At 33.0% G+C, this 27223-nt stretch overlaps 1 protein-coding gene across 5 annotated transcripts in view; it reads left to right on the top strand.

Annotated features, from left to right (window-relative positions):
* LOC110991539 (carbohydrate sulfotransferase 11) overlaps positions 1–27223 on the top strand; it is a 36923-nt gene that overhangs the window by 4184 nt on the left and 5516 nt on the right. For 3 of the 5 annotated variants that reach the window (XM_045634631.1, XM_045634629.1, XM_045634630.1), the window contains 5 exons: positions 460–696; positions 1410–1475; positions 22471–22658; positions 25367–25664; positions 26900–27079. In XM_045634631.1, the coding sequence (XP_045490587.1) occupies positions 535–696; positions 1410–1475; positions 22471–22658; positions 25367–25664; positions 26900–27079 (894 nt within the window). In that variant the 5' untranslated portion in view covers positions 460–534. The remainder of the gene's footprint in view (positions 1–459; positions 697–1409; positions 1476–22470; positions 22659–25366; positions 25665–26899; positions 27080–27223) is intronic. The other 2 variants (XM_045634632.1, XM_045634633.1) reach the window with 2 other exon arrangements.

The following is a 27223-nucleotide window of genomic DNA, read 5'->3' as shown; positions in this document are numbered from 1 at the left end:
TATTCTTAGATAATTACGTAAAGGACTTTTAATCGCATTTTTTTTATTATTAGTGGTGGTTCAGTGTGCGACTCTCATCCCTAAGATCGTATATGCTGAGCTCCAATATTTAACATTCTCTCGAACGGTAAAGGAAAACATCGTGAAGAAATTGTGTCTGGAGGAGGCTGATCGTCTACTTCACTATTACATTGACAAAATGATTATCAAACACATACATAAATCTGAGGCCCAGACCTAAATAAATTTTAGCCAGTGATTTATTTTTATTCTACTTTTCTAATACCGTACAATTTGTTGAATTTTAAAAATAACTTTGGACTTGACAATTACAGTCCGCAGCAAAAACTTCACAGAATATTTTTAAATCACCACAGACCTCGGTAGTACTAATTTCTCCTCTCCTTCAGCGCTCATAGCGTCCTAGAGCTCTCGTTTTAATTCAGAAATACTTTTCAGCGCCAGACATCGGAGCATGTGAACAAAAAGTGTTAAAATGTGATATTAATTAAAGTGCGGACGTAATAAACAGTGATGAATAAGCGTAGCAAGAGAAACGTTGGCATGATAAGGCTGGGCAGGTGCGTAGCGTTTTTGGCCGCCGCTGCGTTTTTGCTGCCGTTTACAATTCTTCTTATGGTAGCAGACCAGCAGTATAACTTCACGTATAACTCCAAACGTATCTTCTATCAGGAGGTAAGTGATATTATATGTAAGCATGTTCTTTATTTGTAGTGAAGATTTGTTTGGCGCTTGCGATGTTTGTATTTATTTTGACGTTAATATTTATTACGAAGTCCAAACTAGGTCAACGTTGTTTTTGGATAAATGGGTGCTAGAAGCTAGACTTGATCTGAATCTGAAGCTTAAAGCAGTAAGAACTTTTGCAAATTAAAAAGAATTCAAGTGTAAAAACTTAGCACGAACGATGGCTCCCAAGTAAAAATTCATTTAATTTTTGGCGTACAGGAGTCACACTTATCGCTAATCTCATCTATACATTTAATAAATAACTAACATTCTTCAATAACACATGCTACGACATAACAGCGCGCCACCACTATGTTGTACCGCTGAATTATTTTCGAACCAAATATTTAAAAAAAATTAGGGCCTTTCAAAAAAAGAGCAGAGCATCATTGAGAGTGTGCATGAGCACACTTAGCATCCGGTGAGTCTCCTGCCCGTTTGCCGGCTATTAACAAAATACCTAACTCTTATTTGGAGACAAATTATAATGATGCAATTTCGTGTTTTGTCAATACTGAATATTCAAACGCTCGTCTGTATTCTAATTTAGCGCCTTACATTAAACAATCTAACAATTGAAATAAGTTCACAAATCTTGCATGCTTCGTGTTGTGTCGTCTCAGTGAGAAATTCGGTATAAAAGTTTTCTTCTTTTACAGAGTGACTTCTATAAAATAAATGGGACGTATTACGCTCCCATAACAACACCATTTTATCGGACACAGGTAAAAGAATCAGAAATACGCGCACTTGCTTTCAAATAAAAGTCTATAGACGACTCCGCACGATTTGACACATCGCTATGTCGCAGCCAACTTGCTTAATTAGCCGTTCAATAAACTGCCTGGCCTTTTAACTAAACGGCGCCGTTTAACTAGCGGCCCGAAAGATGTTCAGCCAGTTGATTAAATAGCTAGGCAAATGACTTGATTCAATGACAATTATGAGTACTTGCCTATTCTTTTTAGTTCCTCTTTCTTCCATCTACACCAAAACGTCAATATAGCGTCGGCAAACAAGAAATTTGATGTTATTTTCCTAAGTTTTATGAAAAATAGTATGGAAAAGTGTATCGACACTAAGACTTAGGGTAAGAACACTAATCTATACTAATATTATAAAGAGGAAAGGTTTGATTTTTTGTTTGTTTGTTTGTATGAATTGAATAGGCTCCGAAACTACTTGGCAGATTTGAAAAATTCTTTCACTGTTGGAAAGCTACATCATTCCTGAGTGACATAGGCTATATTTCATTTTCAAAAAAAATAGGCATCCTTACTAAAATTACGATAACATTAACATTTGTTTATTATTTGATACAATTCTAACAGATGGCGCTGAGTTAAAGGTAGTAGTTTGGCAAGACGACGTTTGCCAGGTCAGCTAGTAAGTTATATTTTTAATATAATATATCAAGCAAATAAAGAATTTCTTTTCTCAGATATTTCAGCTTCTTTATTTCTGTCACATGATAGTACCAATGATCTAAGCATTAGCCAGGCAGTTTAGTAAACGTTGTTACAAACGCTACAGCTGAATATCTTTCAGGCCGCTGGTTAAACGACGCGTTTAGTTAAAATGCTAGGCTGTTAATTGAACATCTAATTAAGCTAGCTGCGACAGCTACATAATATTAAATTTAACCTTAACAAAGGCTCAGTTGAAATGCACTCTTTTACATAGTATCGTCTCTTTTTGTCAGAATGTATATATGCTGTGATGAAAAGAGACATCAATACCTAAAACCGTACAATAACGGAGTGTTGAATGGGCTTGTTAACAAAATGGTGGAAGAAAAAATACTCTGTGCTCCGCTAAATTCATCTATTACGCTTAGGAAAGATTGTTTGAAATTTTATTCGTTAAATTATTTTACACAGCGATGTTAATACATAACGAAAGTAGGCACCTGTATTATTAGTATTAGTAAATAAAGTCGAGAGAAGTTATTTTTATCTATATAAATGAATGAATCGCAAAAGAGATATTATATACAGTTTTTTTTATTTGTTTCTCGGAGTTTGAGGAAGGTTTTGGTAGAGAGGAATTATTAGCAGAATTTACTTAGGTTTTTTTTGAAAAGCGAACAGTCTACTTAGTGTAGCCTAGCTAGATGTTCCATATGTTAGTGGTTACCAAAAAGGTAGGTTAGGTAAAGAAGAATTTCGCGGTTTAAAATAAATACCACTACGTCGATTGCTATTTTAGCGTAGTTTTGTTGTTTATACTTATTTCTTGTAACACATTGAAATAATAAAGTGGCAACACAGAAATGAAACTATCTTATCGTTCTTAATCTTTTTGAATGGTCCGATGATTTAAAATTTATTTAAGTTACTTTCATTTTTATCACAATTTATACTACTTTATTTTTTTTATTTATATTTTAACTTATTACAGTAGTTTATTATATATTTCAATAAAGAGACAATTATTTAAGTAAGAGGATATTCTATGGTGGAAATCTCACCCAACAAGTAAAATAATATGAAAACAGCTAAAATATTATGGGACCGTACATACCGACATCGCTATCACACAAGAATGTTCACCAGATTTTATTTAACAAAACTAACTTATTACAGTTCAAACAGACAACATAGGCCAAAGAAATAAAAAGCTTAGCAACTAATGAACTTACAGAATTCACTCGTTTGTGGAATACCCAAATTAATGTTATAATCGCAACAATAATAGTATTAGCTAATATTACAAAATACTTTAAACAATTAAATTCCTCTATAGAAATCAAATTTCAAAAAATATTTCTTTGTTGCAAAAAAAATATAGTGCATGAGGCACTCCAGTAACATCCAGTATACATTATATCTTGGAATGTAACAAACTTATAACTAGAGACGTTTTTAAGGCCTATTTGCTTTTTTAAAAACTTAAGTTATAACGTTTTGAAAGGTTAACAAACTAAATTTAAGCATGAGGTGAACTTGGGAACTATGCAATGTTTTGATAAGATTTTTGACTTGGAATCACCATTCTTTTAAAACAGGCTGACATTTAAACCTCAAATAACTATTAAAGTGCTGGATACAGTATTCCTGCATCGAACCAATACACCACAGACCACGATCAATACATAGACTATAATTATAAATGGGGACGTGAGTGCCTTTTTTCTTCACTCAAGACGGGGCACTGACGTACTGTAGCTGTGCGGGTATTAATCAATCTGTTTCACAATGTATGGATAAAGTACCAAATAGCTATGCAACACATAAATTTTTCGAAAGATAAAAGTTCCAAATAAGATACTTCGCGTTTCGTGACGAATAGCTCTATCTGACAGTCGTGAAACGCAAAAATACTGTTTATCCTACCAATTAGTAATAAATATCTTATTTGGATCTTATCCGGACATTTTGAAACAGACCCTTAATCTATTATATAAAATTCTCGTGTCACGATGTTCGTTCCCAAATTTGAATGTGGATTTTTTTAATGTGTATTTAGTCTGATAATATAACTAGCTACTTTCTATATATTAAACCCCTTAGTAATAAGATGTGTGTACCCCAAAATTTTATACTTATTTTTTGTACATTTACTTTTTATGATACAGCATACAAAAGTATCTCTACGATCAACTCTTATTTTTTATTTGTTAAGAACTTATAACTTGAATTAACAGCAGCTTTCATTCCTAAAAACCGAAAAATCTGTGTTCCATGTTGGTATGTACTAAAAAGGTAGGTTAGGCATTAAGGCGAAACGGAGCTCATATGAAATGGAGGAATGAAAAAACTGTCACATGGTGTACATTTTCTGGAATAAAAGGAAAATTTCCATAACTTCAAAAATACATGACTTAATTTTTTTTTAATTTTTCTGATAACTGGTGTGGCATTACCTATAAGAAAATTTCGACTTGACGTCGACTTTTGGGACACCCGGTATATATTAACAAAATCAGCGTATGCGTAATATCGCATTGACCACGAAAACATTGTTATATACGCTTCCAAATAACTGATTCAACAATATTTTAATTTTTGATCGGCAAAATCTACCTTAGTCCAATGGCATAGAGATACAATCATTTTTTAAAGAGGGCCTTTTCAAAACTCAAGGCGAGGCTTGATACATAATAAACAAATGAAGCAATATTGGTTTTATTTAACATTAGTGCACCGGATTCGCACGGGCAGCCTTGACCGTGAACTTGAAAAGATTATATGTACCTAAATCATCCTCATGATTCATTCTATATATTGGTAAAAACCCCATTTAATTGCGTGCAGTTTTGAGTTTATCGCGAACAGGATTTGTTTTTTTTTATAAAATAAAAATAGACATGTCGACTTTTATGTAGTTTTATTGCTAAAAGTCGTCCTTTGTTCGGAAAAACCCTGACCGATACTTGCTGTCTCCACTATCTTCAGCTTGTCTTAGAGAGGATTGTTAAGATCCATCCAAAGACAATTCTTTGCCATCACTCCAGACTATTCAGTTCTCTCTTGGCAATATGGCCAAAGTAGCTAACCAGCCGTTTGTAATTAACTTTTTTGTTGGCATTACTTTTCTCTAAAAATCAATCATATATGTCTCATCGTTAATGTTCGAAAGAAAGGTTTTTATTCGACCGTTTTTCTTCGACTTTTCAATAATAAATATTTTAGAAATGAAGATAAGTTACTTAATTCCGTTCCATTGAGGAGCTTGCCGTTTCATTTTGGATCGATCGCGGGTGAAAGCAATTTGCACGCAGTGAAGCATTGATTACCGGCCAAGTGAATACTGAAATCACTTCGGTTTTCTATATCATTATGTGTATGCGACATTCGAGAGTTATTATGTCCAATTTATTTCGCCATGATCGCTTTAATTCAGAAACAAGTGAACGTGTAAATCATTTTCGCGGCCTATGAACAGAAAGTTTTATCTTTGTTTATTCCACACAAAGAATAAGGACAAAACGTTCCCTTACTTTTTCAGTGTTTTGATATGCGTTGTGATTTTTATGAAATTGTATGTTAAAACGCATCAAATATACAATATCTATTCTAACACTATTGTAAAAGTCGTGTAACATAATAATATGGCTACCATATAATTGCCCTAACTTAACATAAAAATGGGCCTGGTACAATAAAGGTTTTAACGACGCCATCTTGTCTAGTTTTGGCGCCATCGTTTTGGCGGGTTCCTGTAATTATGAATGTGAAAATTAAAAATAAATACTTGTATTGTTTCAACAAGAAGTTCTAACAGCTAAGATGGGAGACAAAGGAGGTTTTTACTTCGTCGGATATCGTGTAATTATTACATATAAGTTCATAATATTACTATATTAAATATAATAACATGAACTCACTTTATGTAATCCTTATTTACTGCATTCAAATGTAAGGCTATTTTTATTTTATTTATGCTGTGATCACTTATCGCATTGGACAAGATTCCACAAACTGAAATGTTTTTGGAATCTTGTCCAATGACCAATATTATAGTAATGTTAATTGCTTCGCGACTTTGCACCATGGACTTCTAGCATTTATGTCAATGTGAGTGTCCAATGAATTATAGGATAGGAGCTAAGGTTATGCTATGGGACGTTATAAAAGGGTGCAGTCGTAGTTTATAGCACCCATTTCATTGGGTGTGTTTCCAATTCAAGAACTAAAACTTTAGTTTTGAATACAATGGCCGTGTTAGGTAAAATATCTTTATATATATTTATAACGGGAAAATATTCTTACCGCAAGTTATCGCATATCGCAAGACAAATGGTTAACCGCAGAAATGACCCGCTTCTTCCTTCATGCAAATGGGATGAGCCTGCGCTTATACTTTATTTAATAGTTATAATGAAGCCATAGTTTTATTGCCATAGCCTTATTTTACTTTTCAAGGGCAAGTACATCAGTTTCCCTTGCGGGCTTCAAGCTTGTGGATTTAATTGGAATCTCTTCGGATTGTATGGCCATTTCCACTTGTGTGTAACATGTCTGCATTTGAAATTAAATTAACACGGCTTTCGAATAAAATTCGAATTTCGAATTGTGCGTCAATCCATAGACAATCTATATGTTAATGCTAGTTATAGCACGGTTTGGCGAGGATCACCGATATCCAGATTGAACATTCTGATAGCGAGCTAGGTCTGGATATCCAAGTTACTCCCCTCACACTTTAAAATGGATATCCCTATAGTTTTATAATTTGTCGATGTATTTTTTTCTCTCTTCGTGTTTGTATTTTATACGCATTATAAGTGCTTGTCATATTAAATATTGTATTCTCTTATGAACTAAATAAAAAGAATCTCCAATTACAAAGGTAAATACATGTTTAGGTATAGGCCTCAAATTTTCGAATCTGTTTCATGAGCCTCCTGTGCATGACACATGCCGTCGACTGGTGTCTAAGGCTGAAGCCGGTTTTTTGACGATGTTTTCCTTCACCGTTTGATTGAATAAAAGTCCATTGGTGCATAGCTGGGGATCGAACCTACGACCTCAGGCATTAAAGTCGCACGCTGATGCTACTAAGCTAACCCTGCTCTTATAAAGTATATATTAGATTATAATGCAGTCTTTTATAATATATATAGATGGCAAAGCTGCGCGTGATTCACCTTTGGCATCGTTATCATAATAACAGGTTAAAAACAGGTTGGGCCACTATTAGCGGTCACAGATTACTTAACACTATTATCAATGTCAGATTTCCCTGACATTTATTTTTCATATTGACGTCTTTGACGCAATGTGTTAATTAACAACCAATTGCTTAAGCATTTGACTAGATTATAAGGTAAATACAGCCACCGCTGGTGTGATTTACTGAAAAACAAATGCGTTATTTTATTAAAAATGCGTTAAAATCATTATTATGAGGTGATTAAAACAAAAAAAAAACCAAAAACAAGTATATGTATATACAAGTGAAATTACAAGCATTTAAAAATAAGTGACAATTAGTGAATATGAGAGTGGATTTATGATGTTACCATCATTAAATAGAGCAGTGTTGGCCTAGTGGCTCTAGCGTGCGACGCACATACCTGAGGTGGTAGGTTCGATCCCCGGCTGTGCACCAATGGAATTTTTCCCAATCTGCGCATTTAACATTTGCTCGAACGGTGAAGGAAAACATCGTCAGGAAACCGACATGTCTTAGACCCAAAAAGTCGACGACGCGTGTCAGGCACTGGAGGCTGATCACCTACTTGCCTATAAGATTTAAAAAATGATCATGAAACAGATTCAGAAATCTGAGGCCTAGACCTAAAGGGGTTGTAGTGCCACTGATTATTATTATTATTATCTTTGAAAAATAAGTAAAAACAATTCAGCAGTATGGCCATCATCCAGGACGTAAACGTCGGTCCAACGTTTGCATCGGCACTCTGTAAATTCCGATAGCAATCGTGACGATTTCAACGTTGCAACCATGAAGTCAGCATTGCTTTTAGGTTTTACAGAGTACCGATGCTGCGTTACTCGAACTTCCGTTCCATGAGTGACTCGTGCTTGTTGCGTCCAACTTTGAATTTTTTTTTTACTTTGCCTTTTTATTTCCTGTGTCATGTTCCTCATGGTGAAATGTTATGTGGGATTTGCTGCTGTGTATACCCACTAAACCCGAGGCAGGACAAGGCAATTCGATTTGTAAAGTTTGGTACCATGTTGGGACGCAGCTTCAGTCTACCAGACTTTGTCTTGCCACCAGGATGTTCCTTTCTGTGAAGAGTGTTTTAATTGTTTCATTAAAACAGTATAATTACCATTTCGGCCTTAATTAAAAACGTTCAGTTCCGTGATAATTACGATTTTCCATATAAAGTCGTTAGCTATGGTAACAAATACCGCGCTTAGTAAAGTCGTAATAAGGCCGTTTTTTGTAGTATAGTTTCACAACTACGCTGATGCGTGGGGATTTATTAGAAGGTGATAGTTATAATCAGGTGTAAGAAATGTCTCGAGTATGTCTAAAATAAAAGCGCGGTTCATTGGTATGCAGGTCTCATCTTTGGGTCAGCGGTAACGGACTTTGTTACTGTACAATACTGTTATGAACAATACATATGAACACGGACAAAAATCTTAAGTCTTACAAAAATTCTTCGATCTGAACAATTAAAAAAAAATTGTCAACTGCCTATGTACCATGTATGATACCTCACCCGCTATTTTGCTGGTAATTGTTTGGTTGATTGGAAAATTATAACTAGTAAAATCTGTGATTTGAGAAAGATAGCTTGTAGATGGCGATGTAGTATGGTGTTAAGATATACCGCCGCTATTATATATTGCCAGAAGGCTCGCAAGTGCGTTGCCGGCTTTTCAAGAATTGGTACGCTCTTTTCTTGCAAACCCTATGTCGAATTGACGTCCGATGATGTAACTCAGTTACAGGTATTAGACCAAATAAAAAAAAATGTGTGGAACTTTAATGAATAAATAAAAACGTTATAGAGTTGTGACAAGAGCGTATATCTTAATTTGAAATTGTTACAATGATTGTTACCAATTCACTTCACGTAACATTTGTTTAGGCCTTAGAGACTAAAACTGTGCTAAAATAAAAAGATATTTTAAATTTAAGTCAATTGTCAAAGTGATAAAAGGCGACGCGCCATGCGCTGTGCATGAATGACATTTCGACGTTTATACGTCTATGGTCAACTAATAAATGAGCTTTTACCGTTTATATCATAAATTAACCTATTTATCATGGTCACACAGCGTGTAATTTAAAGTATTTTTCAAAACAATTTACGAATTAAATTTCATGGTTCGTCAAGCGCCTAAATGATCATTGCTTCCGTTAATTCGGCTTTTATAAGTTTAATCAAAATAATATACAACGAAGTATAATTTAATTAAAAATGCATTAAAAGAAATTTAAAATCTCCATTTGAGAAAGAAACATTTTATCGAGACATATGTACTTACTATATAATATGTACTTGGCAGTAATAATTTGCTTATTAATAGATAAATCAAATCTGGTCCGAAAAGAGTTCAGTTCAGTTTAACATATACTATCTTCATATATCGTATATTATAATATAGTCTAAAACATACCTTTACTGACTTTTATAGAAAGGGGGCAAAAAGGCAGGAGGCTCACGTGATATTAAGTGAAACCGCCGCCCATGGACACTCGCACTGAGTTTCAGGCATTTAGGGATTGCAAATCCAATATTTGTTTCCCCTTCGTAATTAAACTATAAATCTGCGGCAAGTCTCGGCCGCTTTACCTTGCAGAAACTGACAGAAATAAATTATTCCTTTAATTTTTTATCGTAGCTTTAATTGCGCTACAATATCAAGGCTTCTGTTGTAAATACTTCATTGATTCCGCTCAATGAACTTTGTCAATGATACTGTTGCTTATTAACAATAAAATGACCTAGAAGATGAGTTAACGATTGTATAAGTTACAATAATATTTAGATTAAAGAAGCATTCTAAGAAATTATTACAATTTCTAAGAACAAATACGTGTTATTCGAGAAACTAGTTTCTCTATTGTTGACCTGTGGCCTATTCAACAATAAATAATAAATAAAAAAGTGTTTATTCATTTTAAGTAGGTACATTTTCATTCCTAGGTGTAAGATTTGGAAACCCTTTTAAGTAAAAAATACCTGTGTCAGGGTTCCCAGCTCTTCCATAAACAAACTTAATTCTTAATTACTTAAAATAATTACCTTATTTAACCTTTATTTATCTTTTTTCAATCGTTATCAACATGCTTGAGTGCATGAGAAAGTGTGTGGGTGCAAATGTGTGAGAAACTCGCACTTCCTGTTCCTATCCGCTTAGCTCCTTCTCAATCTCCCTTTATCACTCTCTGGTTCTTTGACTCTTATTATTACAAATTACATACACCATATATAATTGCAGAATTTTAAAGCCTTCCATGTTAGCTAATAAATTTTAAAAAATTTCATAAATGTATACCTACTGGATTTTTCACGCAATAATTTGTACTAGTTAGTAAATGAGTTCAATAAATAAAAATGGAATTTGTTACTGCTTCACGCTACTAAAATAGCTGAGACATACCTCTCACGATATCAAACTTAGGAGAAATATTCGCACGAAAGCATACATTTGTTATGCAAAATACAGATTATACGGTTCCTGGTTCAATACGCTTTATTATACAGGATGTATTTCACTATATATTAAACACGTACAACGATATGAATTCTTTTCTCAGGGTGTCCGAAGATTTAGGAAATTGCCGCGCATTTGAACAGTTATCGATTTTCATGCCACCTAGAACTAACTTAACGATATAAAATTCACTGTCATCATTTTTATCCATCGCGCCAAAAGAAGTATTTAACTCCAAAAAGCTTTTCAAAATTATTGTTTTACGTTTGTTGAAAAAACGAAAATAATAAATAAATAGAAAAAAAAGGTATTTTGTATTTATTTCTTTGAAAGTTTGTTATTTCATTGTAAGTTTATTTAAATATCACAAGAACACTAAAATGATGACTAAAGCTAACTTCAGGGTTTCAGGTTTTTGTGACATTGTGCATCGAAAAATTTACTCTCATTGTTCATAACGCGCCAAAAGAAGTAAAACGTCAAAAATGTAGAAAATATAGAACAATCTGTATATTCTTCATTTGTCGAGATCGGAAATAAATAAAACTTCATGCTCATAAAATCATTAAATTACTTTCATGGAATCATAACCAATTTGCATGACACACGCAAATTATCTACTTACAGACCGAGTAATAATAGTTTATGATCGTATCAAATTACACTCATAGAAATTGAATTCCATTATTATGGGTAATCAAAAGTTGACAATTGTGTAAAAAATACCAATTTTAAGTAAAATACTATATAATATAATATAGAATAATAATACGACTTAATATATACTATATACAAGAGAATCGAATCGAATCGTTGTTTTCGGGCGAATATTAAATGAGCACGCAGATGAGAGTCGCATTTTGAAGCCACTTATCACAGCTGCCGTTTTGGGGGTATACGTATGCATTTTTACCTTGGATATAAAGAAGGTAACATACATGTTGTTATAACATAAAATTGCTTCTACATGCACTGCGGGAAAGGAAAAAATAATACATGCATGAAGTGACCATTTATTCTCCCATCCAAAACGGGACATTGGTTTAATTTAGGTCAATTATTAAGTAGTCAATGAAATAAAAATACTTTTTTAAAGTTATTTATTGACCTATATTTGCTGGGTTAATAGCTACGAATCACAAAATATAGGTACCCAAAATGTTTATTTATATTTATCGGAAGTTTCTTTCACAACTTTGTTTCATATGACGCGACTATTTCAAATAAGAATGAATGAAGTGAAAAACTTTTGGCCCGTTTTTGTTTTTATATTCTGCTGCTGAAATTACCGCGCGGTAACTGAAAATAGTTGGACATTTTTGCATCCCACAGTTCATATAGGGTCACTAGGATTCGTAATTGGAAAAAGGGACAGTCCCGTTCAAAACGGGACATTTGGTCACGTTATACGTGCTTCACCGGTACCGCTCACAACTTCCGTGGCCCTATCATTTGGATCATTAACTATTACTATAGGCACGTAAGTCTAGCGCTGGCCGATACGCAATAACGGTCAGCGCTAGAGTTTCGTTCCGCTACTAGTACTAATTAACCATTAACAATTAATACTAACACCAATTCACTAATTCATATGGTTTTGTAATTTATTAATAAATAAAATAAAATTTCTATGGATTCAGTAGAAAGCATAAGTATATATAGCAATTCAACGGTTCAAAATTAGCACGCAATTTTTAACTCGGAACATTCTAAAGGTTAGTGGACCTATCCAAAATATTTTAGACTTTTCATAGCTCTTGTAATATTGGGCATATCACTTAGCCCAGTTTCTAAGTTGTCGAGTTTCTTAGAGGCATCATTGTCTAGCGGTTGACCGACAAATCCAAGCAAAGTGTGACGGTGCTTTTAGCACTCTCTTGGAGAACTGTCTCTACATACGGGGAGAGATGTCAGGTGTAGATGCGCCATAGATACTAGATTTTGCATCTGTGGTCTACGGCAACAATTTAATAATAAGTAAATTTTCTTGGCGTGAAATTAAAAAAGCGCGGTTCAAATTTTTTTCAAAATTATATTTTAATTAAAATAAATATTATTTCTTCTTATATATAACAATATAAATAGACAATTCAATTGTAAATAGTGTAAATATAATAAAAATGGAAGAAGAGTGCAAGTCAAGTGCAAATCATAAAAAAACATCTTACGAAATTCTTAAATCAATCTCTTTATTTTAACGGTTATAATTTCTACAATAAAAAATCCTCGTAATGGTGTAGGTGTCATAAATACTACTTTTTATGAAGATATACAGACAATAGTTATAAGTAAATACACAGAAAATACAGATTCATTAGAAAACTATTTTAATATTAACAATGAAAATCCTCAATCTACAATTTTTAGAAATACAAAAAGTGTTATACTGATTCATCTGTATGAATATCTTGTTTTATATTGATATAATTGTATCACTCATCCTATTACGATTCTATCTTATTCAAGTGAAAATTATTCAGATTTACTGGCTTTCATAGAAGAAAATACAAATATTATACAATCTACTCTGATGGCAGTAAAGGCAATGATTTTGTGAGAAGTGCGGTATATGATTCTCAGAAAGATGTTGCGCAAAGCTTTGTTCTTAATCAAAAGTGCTCCATATTTACATCAGAGGCATACGCAGTTCTTGCCGCTTTAAAATCGATTACTTCTATTAACAATTATAAATATTTTCTAATTTTGACAGACTCTAACTCTTTTAAATAGTCTTAAGCATGCTACTCTTAATAATTTTAAAACTAATTATATTATTTATTTAATTAAAGATATTGTCCTGCGGTTGCATAAGAAAGATGTAACTATTGCCTTTATGTGGGTACCCTCACATAAAGGTATTACTGGTAATGAAATAGCAGACAAAGCTGCATATGAAGTGATTAACACTCTCAATGTCAGAAATGTGGGACGTGTTCCTAGACTGATTATTATTATTCTATAAATAACTTCATAAAACATTTATGGACAACATTATGGAAAGAAAATCTGAAATTGAAAGGAAAATTGTATGGAAGTATACAAGAAATTTTAGTGATAAGAGCCTGGTATGATGAGTTGGATACAGCTAGTCATGAGTTCATTACCACAATCAACTGATTGCGATTTGGTCACAACACTGCACCCGCGCACCTCGCTAAACTTAATATTATAGATAACAATGTTTGCACTTTTGGTAATAACGAGATCGCAGATATGAACCATAAATGCGCTAATATTGCGAGTTTTAGACAGTAATTTAATAAATAATTGCACACCCTGATACTATTATAGGCACGTAAGTCTAGCGCTGGCCGATACGTGGAGGGGATTGCTGCGCATGGGTACTGTGGTGCGGGGGCCAGAATGCGACTGGAGAGCCAATCGACGCTCTTCATTCCGGTAGCCCCCCTCAGGTACTTTATTTTTTACTTGTGCGCAATAACGGTCAGCGCTAGAGTTTCGTGCCGCAACTTGTACCTAACCGACTTCTTCAAATCATTGTACGCGGCTTCGGCAAGATAAGCAAACGCGCCAGACGACTATTGCAGTGTATTTGATTTTTTTAATGAGAAGCTACTATGGAGAGATCTTTTTTTTAATAAGATACAGGTGCAATAAACATAAGAATAAATAATATTTAATATGATTTTTTCTTACGCGCAAAAAGTAATTTGTTACAAGGACATATTAAATTATATTGTGTGTTTTAAATACAATTTAAAGAAAGAAAGTAGCTGACAGAATATACCATATATACTTACCGGTAAATTACAGACGTACTGAATAATGTTTGTCTATGAGAAATCTGTGTACCAACGAAGTATTACTAACATCCGTCTATAGTGCATTTCACAAAGAAATGAAGAGCTTTTGATTTAGTGTTTTAAGTTAACATACTTTTGATGCATTCGCAAGGCCGGTGACTACCGCATTGCGACGTTTTCTCACAATGCACCTAAATTACACCACTCAACCGACAATGCGAGAACTTTCTCTTTATTTTTCTCAGCCATACAGGATTTACCTGTATATGCAAAATTAAAAGTCTTAAAGGAGTCTTTTGGTTATGTAATATGGCGTAATTATAACTTAGCTTAATAAATTTTTATAGTTTCTGTAGTCGCGTAAAATATATTCCGTGACTTTCTCTACTTATAGCCTAATTGGTGTCCGATTTCAAAAGCCAAGACATTTATCTTAAACGTCAATAACAATTTTATCGACATCCCTCTTTAAATTTACTACACTGAAGCCTCTAGCAATTATTTGAATTGCTCGAAAAGTATTCTGACTAAATTATTAATAATCAAAACAAGGTAAAGAAGACCATTCTTGGCCTAGTGGCTTCAGCGTGCGACTCTCTTACCTGAGGTCGTAGGTTCGATCCCCGGCTGTGCACCAATAGACTTTCTTTCTATGTGCACATATTTTAACCTTTTGCTCGAACGGTGAAGGAAACCGACATTGATTTTTAAACCGGCTTTAAAAAATCCGAAGTAATACTTTCGGAGCATAAGTTTCTCAGTTTGGAGTCTATATTATTTTTTTAAGGAGTTTATTAGCTTGCCGTTCAAACCGTTTTTAATTTCCTTGCGGCTAAACACCCGTGCGTGACCAAATAGGACAGTTATCAAGAATTATCTATGGTTAAAAGCTTACTCGTGACTTGTCAGATTTTGATGACATTTTTTATTAGCACGTACAATGGCCGTATTGTTCAAACAAATTAAGGGCAATGAAAACATTGCGGTCATCGAAATTGAAGTTTTGATCGTTTTCTGCAGTGAAATTAATCAAAAAAGACAATTGCCTGTTTGATTATTTATTTGAAGTATCGTAAATTTTTATTATTAAGGTATGAAAAATTCCTTCGCTCTAAGTGGCTCGTACATACCGTAATATCATAATTTACTACTTCGTCTATGGACCATATGCTATGAAATGTGTAACACAGATGTTTATTGATTAATAAATGTTCCCTAGAGCATACATAGATATTGTTATACCAACAAAGCCCGACTGCAAATGTGATGTTCCAATTCAGTTCCGCAGCAGTGCATTTCCTCTGTGAACGAATTTCTATTTCAAAATGAATGACATCACTCATGCGCCAGTGACACGGAAAAATATGACATACTCAGATACGGTATACAGCCGTCATAGCTATCTTTCCCGCGCTTTTCTTATGTCATCGTTTTAATTTGAATCTAATGCATTTTACTATTTAACTAATTTAATAACGTTTGAATTAACATATTATAATTATTAAATATGAAGATTAATTTAGGTAAAACATACACATACTTTCAATTTTTAAAACAAGTGAAATGTTACTCTCTCTCTGTACGTATGTAAATTGTACAATTTCTGTTTTTAATCTGTCCTTAAAAAAAGTCTAGCCTTGGGTATCCTCAGACGTCTGTTTTGTCATGGTTCTGATAAATAATCATAAATTATAGACCACTCAGAAAATTGAAGCGACCTTGTAAGGTAGAGTGAACCACAGAGTCTTTGAAATTTGCTTATCATTGATTCATAGAAAAAATTGCCTTATCATGTAACAATAATTATAGATTATGTACCTATGTTAATTTATTTCTTTAATCAAGTTTACTACATATATAATAAAACTAAATATAAGATACTAAATTTTATTAAACTGTATAATATTATTATTTGTTTTATGTATTTTTTTGATCTTGTATTAAAAGAGCTGGCATTTGGCTAAAAATTTGGGAACCCGCCATATTGTCTATGCGTATTCATTTATATATTAATTAACGATATTCGTATGAAAGTATTTTATTCAAAAAATAATCTGATTAGCTGATTCTTTAGTTCAAGGGTAAGCCCCAAAGACCATGTTAAAATGGTAATTTGATTTTCCCACGTGTCTGTCACATCGCTGTTCACAGACGTAATAATCTATAATAAGATTTTCTGACTTACGTAATACATTATACGACTAACCGACCATGGTTCAGTTGGTCACTTGAAGCACTTTACTTAATTAAGAAACATCTAATACTAATATTATAAAAAGAAATGATTTGTTTCTCTGCATTCAATAGACTGAAAAACCAGTGATTGGAAAATTACTTTTTTTTCATGGCCCGAACGGTTTGTGCATTGTGGCCGAGGGTTAAAACAGGGAAACGGGTAAAAAAATAAAATTAAGTATCATATGATCATATATATCAAATTATTCATGATCTAAATTTTTATATAATTAAGATATAAGCTGCTAAATGTTTATTTACATATGGGTCCATTGTTGAATGGGAAAAATACTTTTACATTACCCCTAATGAATATAGACTAAAGAATATAATCAAAAAGTGAGGTGGCCGTTTTTAAAAAACCCTAAATCAGTTACGCTGCGGAAACTATTAACAATAGATTACAGATATACAGTAAACCGCGTTTTCGTATTACGCTCTTTCCGTCCGTCATATGAGGCGAAGATTTCTCTAGTTATATTTCTGGACTGTGAAATGTATAATGATTTGTCAAGTTCATAATTAGTTTGCGTACCTTTGCAATGTTATCAATCGTATTTTATGAAACTAACGGAGTTTATTAAATTCGTGTTTCTTTAAAAAAATCAGTTTCACGAGAATACTCCTTACAACGCCATTTTTGTATCACTGTACTACACTTTTATAGAAAATAACAAAATCAACTAAATGTCCGCGACACGATATGTCTAACTATTGCATTTAAATCAAATAATTATCCAGTCGTCATTAGCTTTCAAAAAATATGATGAACAAAAGAACTTTTTGGAACGACAATGCTCACCAAATTATACTTGTTTTGGCTTCTTCATATAAAATTTCTTCTTTCCAGTTTGGTGTCAAGTTGAATTTAAATAATTTTTTGAAATATGATTTAATTGGAATTTGAAATCCTACTACGCTTATTAAGACGGCTTTACTTTTGCGATTCGATATTTCTTTGCACTTGTATGAAACGTCTAGAATTACTAAGTAAAGCGAAAAAACGTGTCAATTTACAATATAACCGTGTAATTAGATATACTATATGTGTTGTAATTTATTCGTTCGATTAAAGCTTGAAAGAAAGAAATTCACATTAACCCAATATTTTACGTTTGTTAGTGGTAGATACAAAAGTGTCTTTTAATTTATTTAACCAGAAATGTGTCCGCCATAATGGTGTTATAAAACGACGTGCAACTATCGGATACAAAGATAATAATGTTTCTATCCAAAACCGTCTTTAGTAAATTTAGATCCCACATAGGCTGTGACAACTGGCACGAATTGGTAATTATTTTTATGTCTGCAAAAAGAGCGCGAAAATCGCCATTCGCCAGTCGGTAACGGTCGCCGGTCGGTAAAGTGGCGATGCTCACCGCGTCGCTAAATTTATAGCGTTGTAAATCTTTTAAACATTATTTGAATATACATATTTTGAACCAACAATAGAAAAAGGTAAATCTGGTTGCTAATCTTGTTATAGTTTAGTTTGGATTAGTTAGGTATACTTCTGTACAACAAATTGTATTAAAAATATTTTATTTTAGTAAATTTAAGTTTCTTTGATTTCATAAATTGATAAAAAATAATGCTTTGTAAGGCCTTTATTTAAAGAGAAGGTGCACTAGCCCCCACACTATGATACCCAACCTCGTCCATTTGACATATTAGTGATTTTACGTACTTGACGTAATATATTCTACATAACACTTACGATTCTATAATTAACCCACCATTGCACAAGAAGAATTCATTCGGTAGCATAGGACGGGGTTAGAAGATAGTGAATGTACAGTTTTGAATCGTGAAAATTTTGTTTTTGAGATGATTCAAGATGATTTTTAATAAATAGTACAAACACTTTAATTTTGTCCATTACCAGTTTTTTACTCAAGGAACCTATTTCTGACACAGATTTAGTGACGGTCATTTGAGTGATAGCCACTGCACACAACAAACAACGAATAAAAAAAATAATAGTACACCATTGTTGTGCCTTTTAAAATCGTGGCTTCAGCGTGCGACTCAGCTCTGAGGTCGTAGCTTCGATCCCCTGTAACCTGTCAATCAATGGACTCTATGAGTAGATTTAACATACGCTTATTCGAAATTAATTCTTCCTTTAGTTCCTTAAATATTCGCTCAACACCTTACGTTTCTGATTTTAATAGAAATTCAATAATTGGTTTGCCTACCTACGACTATCAAATATTTCCCGTTCTTTAGCATTTATTAACTTAAATAACTGAAAATTAAAGCAATAAACGACGCGTTATTTTTTTATTGTATCATAAATAAATATAGCTTGCGTATTTTGTCTCCTATTAATGAATGAACTAATATACTTACAGCCGCAAATTTTCTTAAACGAACGAATCATTTCACGTACCTAAAACATAAAAAACTATATACATATAAAGCCTAAAGATTTGCATACCGTCTTTCGTGATAAGAATAACAATGAATCAAAATCTACATAAACACTAGTCTAGCCGATCAGCCTTTGATCTATTGATAACAATCAAGTTTGCGTTTGAATACAAAGCAATTTATCAAGGCACTTATAAATATAATTTTCAATGAAGATTACAGGGAGGACAACCTAGCGGCCTGAAAGATATACTTATGAAAGTATATCTTTCAGGCCGCTAGTTAAACGGCGCTGTTTATATTTTAAAATGCTTGTTCATTGAACGGTTTAAGTATTAAGGTACAAATATTTGTAGGCTGCGACATATATATTAAAAAGATTTGTAATATTGATTTGGTTAGTATAAGAAGTTGTTAAGTTGATTACGTAATAACTTGAGCCAGAAGGTTATCTAAAGGACTGAGTAACGCCCAATCCCAATAATATATCTTAATCCGTTTTGACCATCCGAGATAGACATCTTAATCGAAATATTAAAAAAAAAACTTAATCAAAAACCAAATATCTGTCAATAACCAATCGTCGGATTGTAATGGCCATCTATCGATACAAACTGTCCATGGTAGGTCGGTGTATCTTGATAGACCTTTGTATGAAAATGAGAGTTCAACTGTGCCAATATCCTAACTTCAGATTTTAACTTACACCAATTTTTAAAATAATTAAAAAGCTATTTGATATGTTTTAAACATGAATATATATTTTATTATTATTTGTACGGTTTTATTTATTTAGTTTATATTGATTTCCAAATATGCGTGTAAGGAGCGAAGAGATTGCATTCGGTTTGGTTATTGGTATGCAGATAGGAGATCGATCCACTGTCACGGACTGATCTCAGATTGTTTTCAATCTAAGATTATTGATTAATTATTGGGTTCGGGCTATTATAAGTGCTTGATCAAACCCGACTTTGTGTTAAATATAGAAAATACGATATTTTTTCAATATGGTTGCCCAGTTTAAAAGTAAAAAATAAGGTGTGTAAGAGGTTTAATATTATTTTTTTAATGGCCACATAAACAATTTGCTGATTAAACACTTCTAGGTTAATTAAGTAAAAAATATAAAATTTTGCGAAGCGTGAATCGCGTTGAAATTTATTACTTCTGAAATTTAATTACAATTATTTTTATTTGGAATGTGTACTTCTTATAATTAGTTTTATTTATTTAATTTTTAAATATTGTAAGTAATAGATTGAGATAGGTTATTGGGCGTAAGTCTAATTTGTTGATGTGATGTATTTCTTCATCGCAAGTAGCAGATTAACTATGGAAAATTGACGAAAATATTAAATGAAAAAAAAAAACAATATTGACAATATTCGGATAGTGACGTATTTTAGATTGACAATATAATATATTGGTTGTCAAATATTTATAAGTGCGTTCTGAAATGTATTTTGTGTAAAGGAGGGAAAATATATCAATATATTTAAATAAAGATAGACTAATGTCTATCATTTATGTAACACCTAACTATTTGGTGTTAAGTGTTGTGTGGTCTTCTTCTGTGTTATTGCGAAAGGCCTCCTCCAATATTGGATATGTCCACAAAGTTTCATGGTTAAAAATAAGATACAAAGCAAATCATGACAGCAGAACGTTAGCTAAGTTAACATATTAGTAGATATAATAAAGAAGAAAGATACAAAAGATAGAAAGATAAAGCAGTAATAGGTAATAAATTTTCCTAACATTTTGCAAAATGTTTTGTATTATACAATTGTATCTATGTGTATATATAACATTGATATTTTAATCTGATATATGAACAATTATACATTTTAAATACACGATGATTAATTGCCTGTTTCTTATGACATCCTTATAAATATGATTTATTGCCTCGTCATTAATTAGGCGGTGTAATTATAAATTCTTCTTTCTTATATTTAAAGGTGTTTAACCTCGTTAGAAAGCGTATATTTCCGTATAACACAATTCCCCTGTAAGACAATTCAATACGTAAGGAAGGTTTTTAAATCTCAGTTTTGATAAATAACATTCAGTTTGAAAGGCACACTGCTAAGAACGGTATTATTCCATAACACCCAAATGCATGGTTTTGTTTTATTAACCATAGTAACCAAATAAGTCAAATAAAGAAATTGTTTCTACTAAATTACTGCTGATGGAATCAGTATCTGAATGAATGCTGATGACATTAATACCAAAAAACGCAAAAGAATTTTACACAAAATTCCTTACGATTGATGACGCCGACGCGGCAAAAATTTAATGGTTAGCAAGTGTGGACAACGTCAATCTAACGTAAACCTTTTTGGCTTCTAAAGTGTTTTGATTTTATAAAAAGTGGTTCATTTTATATTTAATTATCAATAATTTAGGTGTAGGTTGTCCACGCTAACCATTAAATTTTTGCCGCGGTGCCGTTAATACGTAAGTACTCCATTTCCTTAATATTATTGAATTAATAGGTACGAATCATCATAGTAGGTCTGTTTCATTGTAGGTGATCAGCCGTACTGAACCCATCGTTTTTATGATGATTTCGCCCACAAGCAAGTTTACGCAAAAATCTATTGGTACACAGGGAAACTAGGGAATATTGAATGAAAATTGTTTATCCGATACTCGGGAGATTAAAAATTACAATCTCGTGGGACCAACCAATCGTTTAAATTGAAAATAGTAAGTTATTAAGATACAATATTATGTATACATACACATTATTTTAATGAAAAATATTGTAGCTCATTTTTATCATAACTGTTTCTATTATTTATTAGCTAATTATTTACGAATTATTACGAATCCTATTACATAATTACTTATTTTAATACAAGCCTTCGCAGTGGTGAATAAAGATTTATTTCTATAATTACTTCCTAAAAAATTATACAATAGAAATTCTACCTATTCTAGATATTTAGGAGTGGTTTTGGTAATAAATTACAGGTATTTCCAAATACGCATTACTACTACTGCTATTTAATCTCGTTAATCCCACGAAATCACGTAATGTTACGCTTCGGGATTGATCTCGAAAAATCTAGAAGAATCTCGGAGAATCTCGAAGAATCTCGAAGAATCTCGGAGAATCTCGGATCTGAATCCGATCCCGCGAGATCGGGATTTCATGTCCTACTTCTAACGTGCGACACATTCAAAGAATAGCTTAACATATTAGATGTGAAAATCAATAAATTATGTATGAATTTCATTTGTTACAGTTCGTGTTTGAAAATGGCACACGCGATGACGGTCTTCTCTCGCGTGAGAAGTTTCTGGAAGTCGGCGCGCGGATGGATTCCAGGCGAGAGTTTCTTAGGAGCGAATGTTCTAGACTTGGTCTAGACGGCTCCGGCCAGAAGGCTTATGCGTGGGAATACCTCATCAACCGCCAGTATCATGTCATATGGTACGTACTTATATATACTTTATTTTATATAAATAGAGAAATAATTGGTAATATGAAAAATTAAAATCAATTGATTTCGTATAAATTTATATTTTAATTTCTGTTATTATTTAAGTAGTCATTGGTACATAACACAGGTACATAATCATCTTCTAAATTCGAATAATGGAGGATTCTATGTATTTGAATTATTGTGGTAATCAAAATGTAGAAGGGGAAGGTTGCCATTTTTTTATAATCAAGTAGTTATGCAGTGCGTTAGCAATATACCGCGCAGAGCAACAGCGAGCATGCGGGCCATGAGAACATTAGAACAAAAAAAAGGTGCGCGAAAAAATCACGTCTGTGCAAGTTTTTGGCGCTAAAATCCAGCCGAATACTTTTCCCTAATATTCGGCTATTCCGTCAGGGGGCTCGCCGAATATTCGGTATATTGCCGAATATACAATTCGTTGCAAGTCTAATACAGACACATAGTACAATTAAAATAATTAAAAATGGCAACTGGCGGCCTTATCGTTTTCGAGCGATCCCTTCCAGGCAATACTGAGAAATTTATTTGCTACAAGTGTAGATGATTTCTAACATTCTTTTTCGTTTCTAATTCTTAACTAAAATATATACATATATAATATGTACTTACCAAAAACCTTGTGACCTCTTTACGTGAATACGTCCTTAAGAGTTATATTTTGTCAAAATGTTGCTTTAATACACATAACCGAAGCCGCAGTACAAAGAACTAGCTACAAGGACAATCTGTTTAACCTTCACACAATTTAAACATAGTCCTCGTTTTGCGTTTTACGGATGTCTCTCATTAAAAATAAAATAGTCGTTGAATAGGAAATTATAATAATTAATGGCCGTTTCAGTTATAATAAATTATTTATTTTAATTTTGTTTTCGCTTGCTTTATGTATGTTGGCCAGTACTGCTCGGCTTCAGTGTGCCTCTCATACCTGAGATCGTTGGTTCGATCCACCAACAAACTTTCTGTCTATATGCGCATTTCTTATCGCTCGAACGGTGCAGAAAAAACGTGAGGAAACCGGCATGCCTCAAGCTTCTTTAGGTCTTGGCCTTAGATTTCTGAATCTGTTTCATGATCATTTTTTAAATCTAATGGGCAAGTAGGTGATCAGCCTCCAGTGCCTGACACACGTCGTCGACTTTTTGGATTTAAGAGATGTCGGTTTCCTTACGATGTTTTCCTTCACCGTTCGAGCAAATGTTAAATGCGCACATAGACAGAAAGTCCATTTGTGCACAATCTTAACTAGCAACTAGCACTAGCAATTTTTTTTCTTTTTACAATAACAATCCAACGCGTTTACATAAGAAAACCGCATTTTGAAAAATCTCACGACATCTCACCAGGGAGGAAGGGAGGTACAGAAAATTAAAAAAAAAACACCTCACCAAACAAAACCACTAATTTATGGACGCCCCCTTATAGTACCTATAACAATAATAATTAAAATATCTAATATGTTGATAATACTTGCGTGTTAATAGAGAATATTAAGTTTGGGTGAAACCTGACACACCCTAGTAACGTAATAAATTTTCCGGAAAATTTCCCCAATGTATTACCATACTATAAAACTTGCGTGCAAGGAAGCGGCTAACATTTAAATTATACGGACATATATCACGAACTCGGCTTAGTCTGCAGTACCTACCTATGCGAAAAATCGAGGACCAGCTGAGTAAGAATAATTTAAAAAATTGTGTCCCACTTTATTGTACCTTAGTAACGTCTGTTATGTGCATACATTACATAAGGTACACTGAAATACACACTTTTTTAAAGCACTGGATCAACTGATGTTATACCGCCGCCCATAGACACTCAATGCCAGAAGGCTCGCGAGTGCGTTGCTGGTTTTTTAATTTTTTGTATTAAGAATATTTAAAAATATTTTTTATATTCTTAATACTCTTTTTATGTATGCATAATTAAATGTTTAAAGACCTTTATTTCTCATTACAAAATTTATATTTTATTAACGTGAGAAAATTAATATGTAGATATACGAGCGAGATACACGTCGCCATTAGCCATCTCAATTTTAATCAACTGTGTTCTCTCCAACATGCATCTTTACTGCCTTTTTGAATTTGTCAAACACACCAATATTGCGAATTTTAGATGCTAATTGATTAAGTAATTGCACACCCTCATACCTAATAGACTTCTTCAAATAATTTGTACGCGGCTTCGGCAAGATAACCAAACTCGCTCGACGAGTATTGCGTGTATTTGTGTATGTATGTATTTGATTTTTTTAAATGATAAGCTACTATGGAGAGAGTTATTTTTTTTTAATAACTAAATAAAAAGCTATCGCGGAACATTCCGCTTCTTATTTAAATATTTATTGAACGCTACAACCTCTTTAGGTCCTGGCCTCAGATTTCAGAATCTGTTTCATGATCATTTTTAAATCTAATAGGCAAGTAGGTGATCAGCCTCCAGTGCCTGAGACACGTCGTCGACTTTTTGGGTCTAAGACATGTCAGTTTCCTCACGATGTTTTCCTTCACCGTTCGAGCAAATGTTAAATGCGCATATAGAAAGAAACTCCATTGGTGCACAGCCCGGGATCGATCCTACGACCTCAGGCATGAGAATCGCACGCTGAAGCCACTAGGCCAACACTGCTCTAATAAATGAAAAACAATTCACTTTATCCTCTTTCCAGGTGCAACATATTCAAAGCGGCATCAACATCGTGGATGTACAACTTTAATTTAATGGCGAATTACACGGCGGCATTTCTCAATAGGACGAAAGAAGTTCCCTTGGAACTGGCCAGGAAACGGTACGCGAGGCCGACCGTCGAGATGATTAGAAAAGCCCAGGGGGACTCCATCACATTTCTGATCGTGAGGCACCCGTTAGAACGATTGGCGTCGGCGTACAACGACAAAATTGTTCATGCGTGGCCTAAGTCGTTCCATGATAAAATGGGACGTAGGATCATTAAGAAGTATCGAAAGGTATAATTATTGTATGTTTTTATTATAACCGTATAATTTTTAATGTTATAAGCGTGGTTTATATACAAAAGAATTTTTTAAGCAAATATTTTTATTGCTATTAAAATTTTAGCGGCTCGCGTTGCATTTTTACCTTAATTTTTAAAATGTATCGAATTTCTTTATTATTCTAAATAAAAATCGCATATTTCCTTATTTGAATTTGGAATTATCTTCTTTAAAATCTAAACTTTTAATGATACCAAAACCAGCCAGAGACAAATAGTATAGCCAAAGAGATTTGATTACAAGATCCTAAGAGACCTATTATATTATAGGTATTTTTCTTACAGTGTGGTTTGAAAAGTGCGTAGTCTGATGTGACAGCGCTATTGGTATTAAATTGATATGATTTTGGTTAGCCCTAATCAAAAACGTGTATAAATTTAACAACTTTCGTATTATTAAAGTATTTTGAGTATTTATAAATAGATAAAATGGAATTTCGTTTGTATTGCTTTTTGGCGAAAAAAAACCTATTGAAGCTTAGGTTTAATAACATTACCTATTCATAAAATTATTGTTGAAAAACTTTTAATAAATCCCGCCATCTCCGAATGAGCAGCTAGATAGACCTTATTTACATATCATTATTCTCTATACAATTATTACATTATTTGCTTGCCAACTAGAATATAGTTCGTGGGGAATCAAATCCTAGAACGGAGATATAATAATTTAAGAAATATTAAGATAACTTAGCCAAATTCTTATTTCTATTAATAACCGACCAAACATATATATATATTTATAAATTTGTTGACGGCTTCACTTTAAAACAGCTCCAATTTTTGTTTCCTTTTTATCCAGTTCCAGCTCCATTTTTACGACTTGTATGTTGTACCACAGGTAATTAAGACATTAAACAGTTAAGAAGGCGCATGGCATGGAAGATTAAAAAAATAACAGAAGTTAACATAAAAGTAGTTTAGAATAAAAATATTACAAGTTTCGTACTTTTACTTTTATAATTAATATAATTGTCTATTCTTTACATATAATCATTTTGTCGATCCGAAGTGGTGGAGGCCTGATGACCTGTAACACAGGTGCACAACCTTTAACAGGCATCAGTCTCACTTAAGCAATAGCAGTGCTCCAAAGAAGAATGACAATTGTACAATGTATATGTTTTTGTGAGAAATAAAATAAATATATTATTATTATAAATAAATATATTATTATTATTATTTCAGGCATCAGAATCAAAACCAGCCCCGATTGAGAGGTATCCGGTCTTCGAAGAGTTTGTCTCATACGTTTTGGATGAAACGAAGGCCAAAAGAACATTGGATATGCATTGGACGCCTTACTCTAGTTTCTGCACTCCATGCAAGTTCAACTTCGACGTCATCCTCAAGTTTGAAACTCTAGATGTATGTTTACTATTCATATTGTATAGTTTATGTAAATTTTCTGAAAATCACTCGAAACTTCTAGTCTCTAGATATGGAAGTGATCACGCGCATATATCATTTTAAACATTTATTTAACTATACATAAGAACATATCTTCTTTGT

The sequence above is a fragment of the Pieris rapae genome, chromosome 3 (assembly GCF_905147795.1).
Source record: "Pieris rapae chromosome 3, ilPieRapa1.1, whole genome shotgun sequence".
NCBI lineage: Eukaryota > Metazoa > Arthropoda > Insecta > Lepidoptera > Pieridae > Pieris > Pieris rapae.
This window is presented reverse-complemented; position numbering and strand designations above follow the sequence as displayed.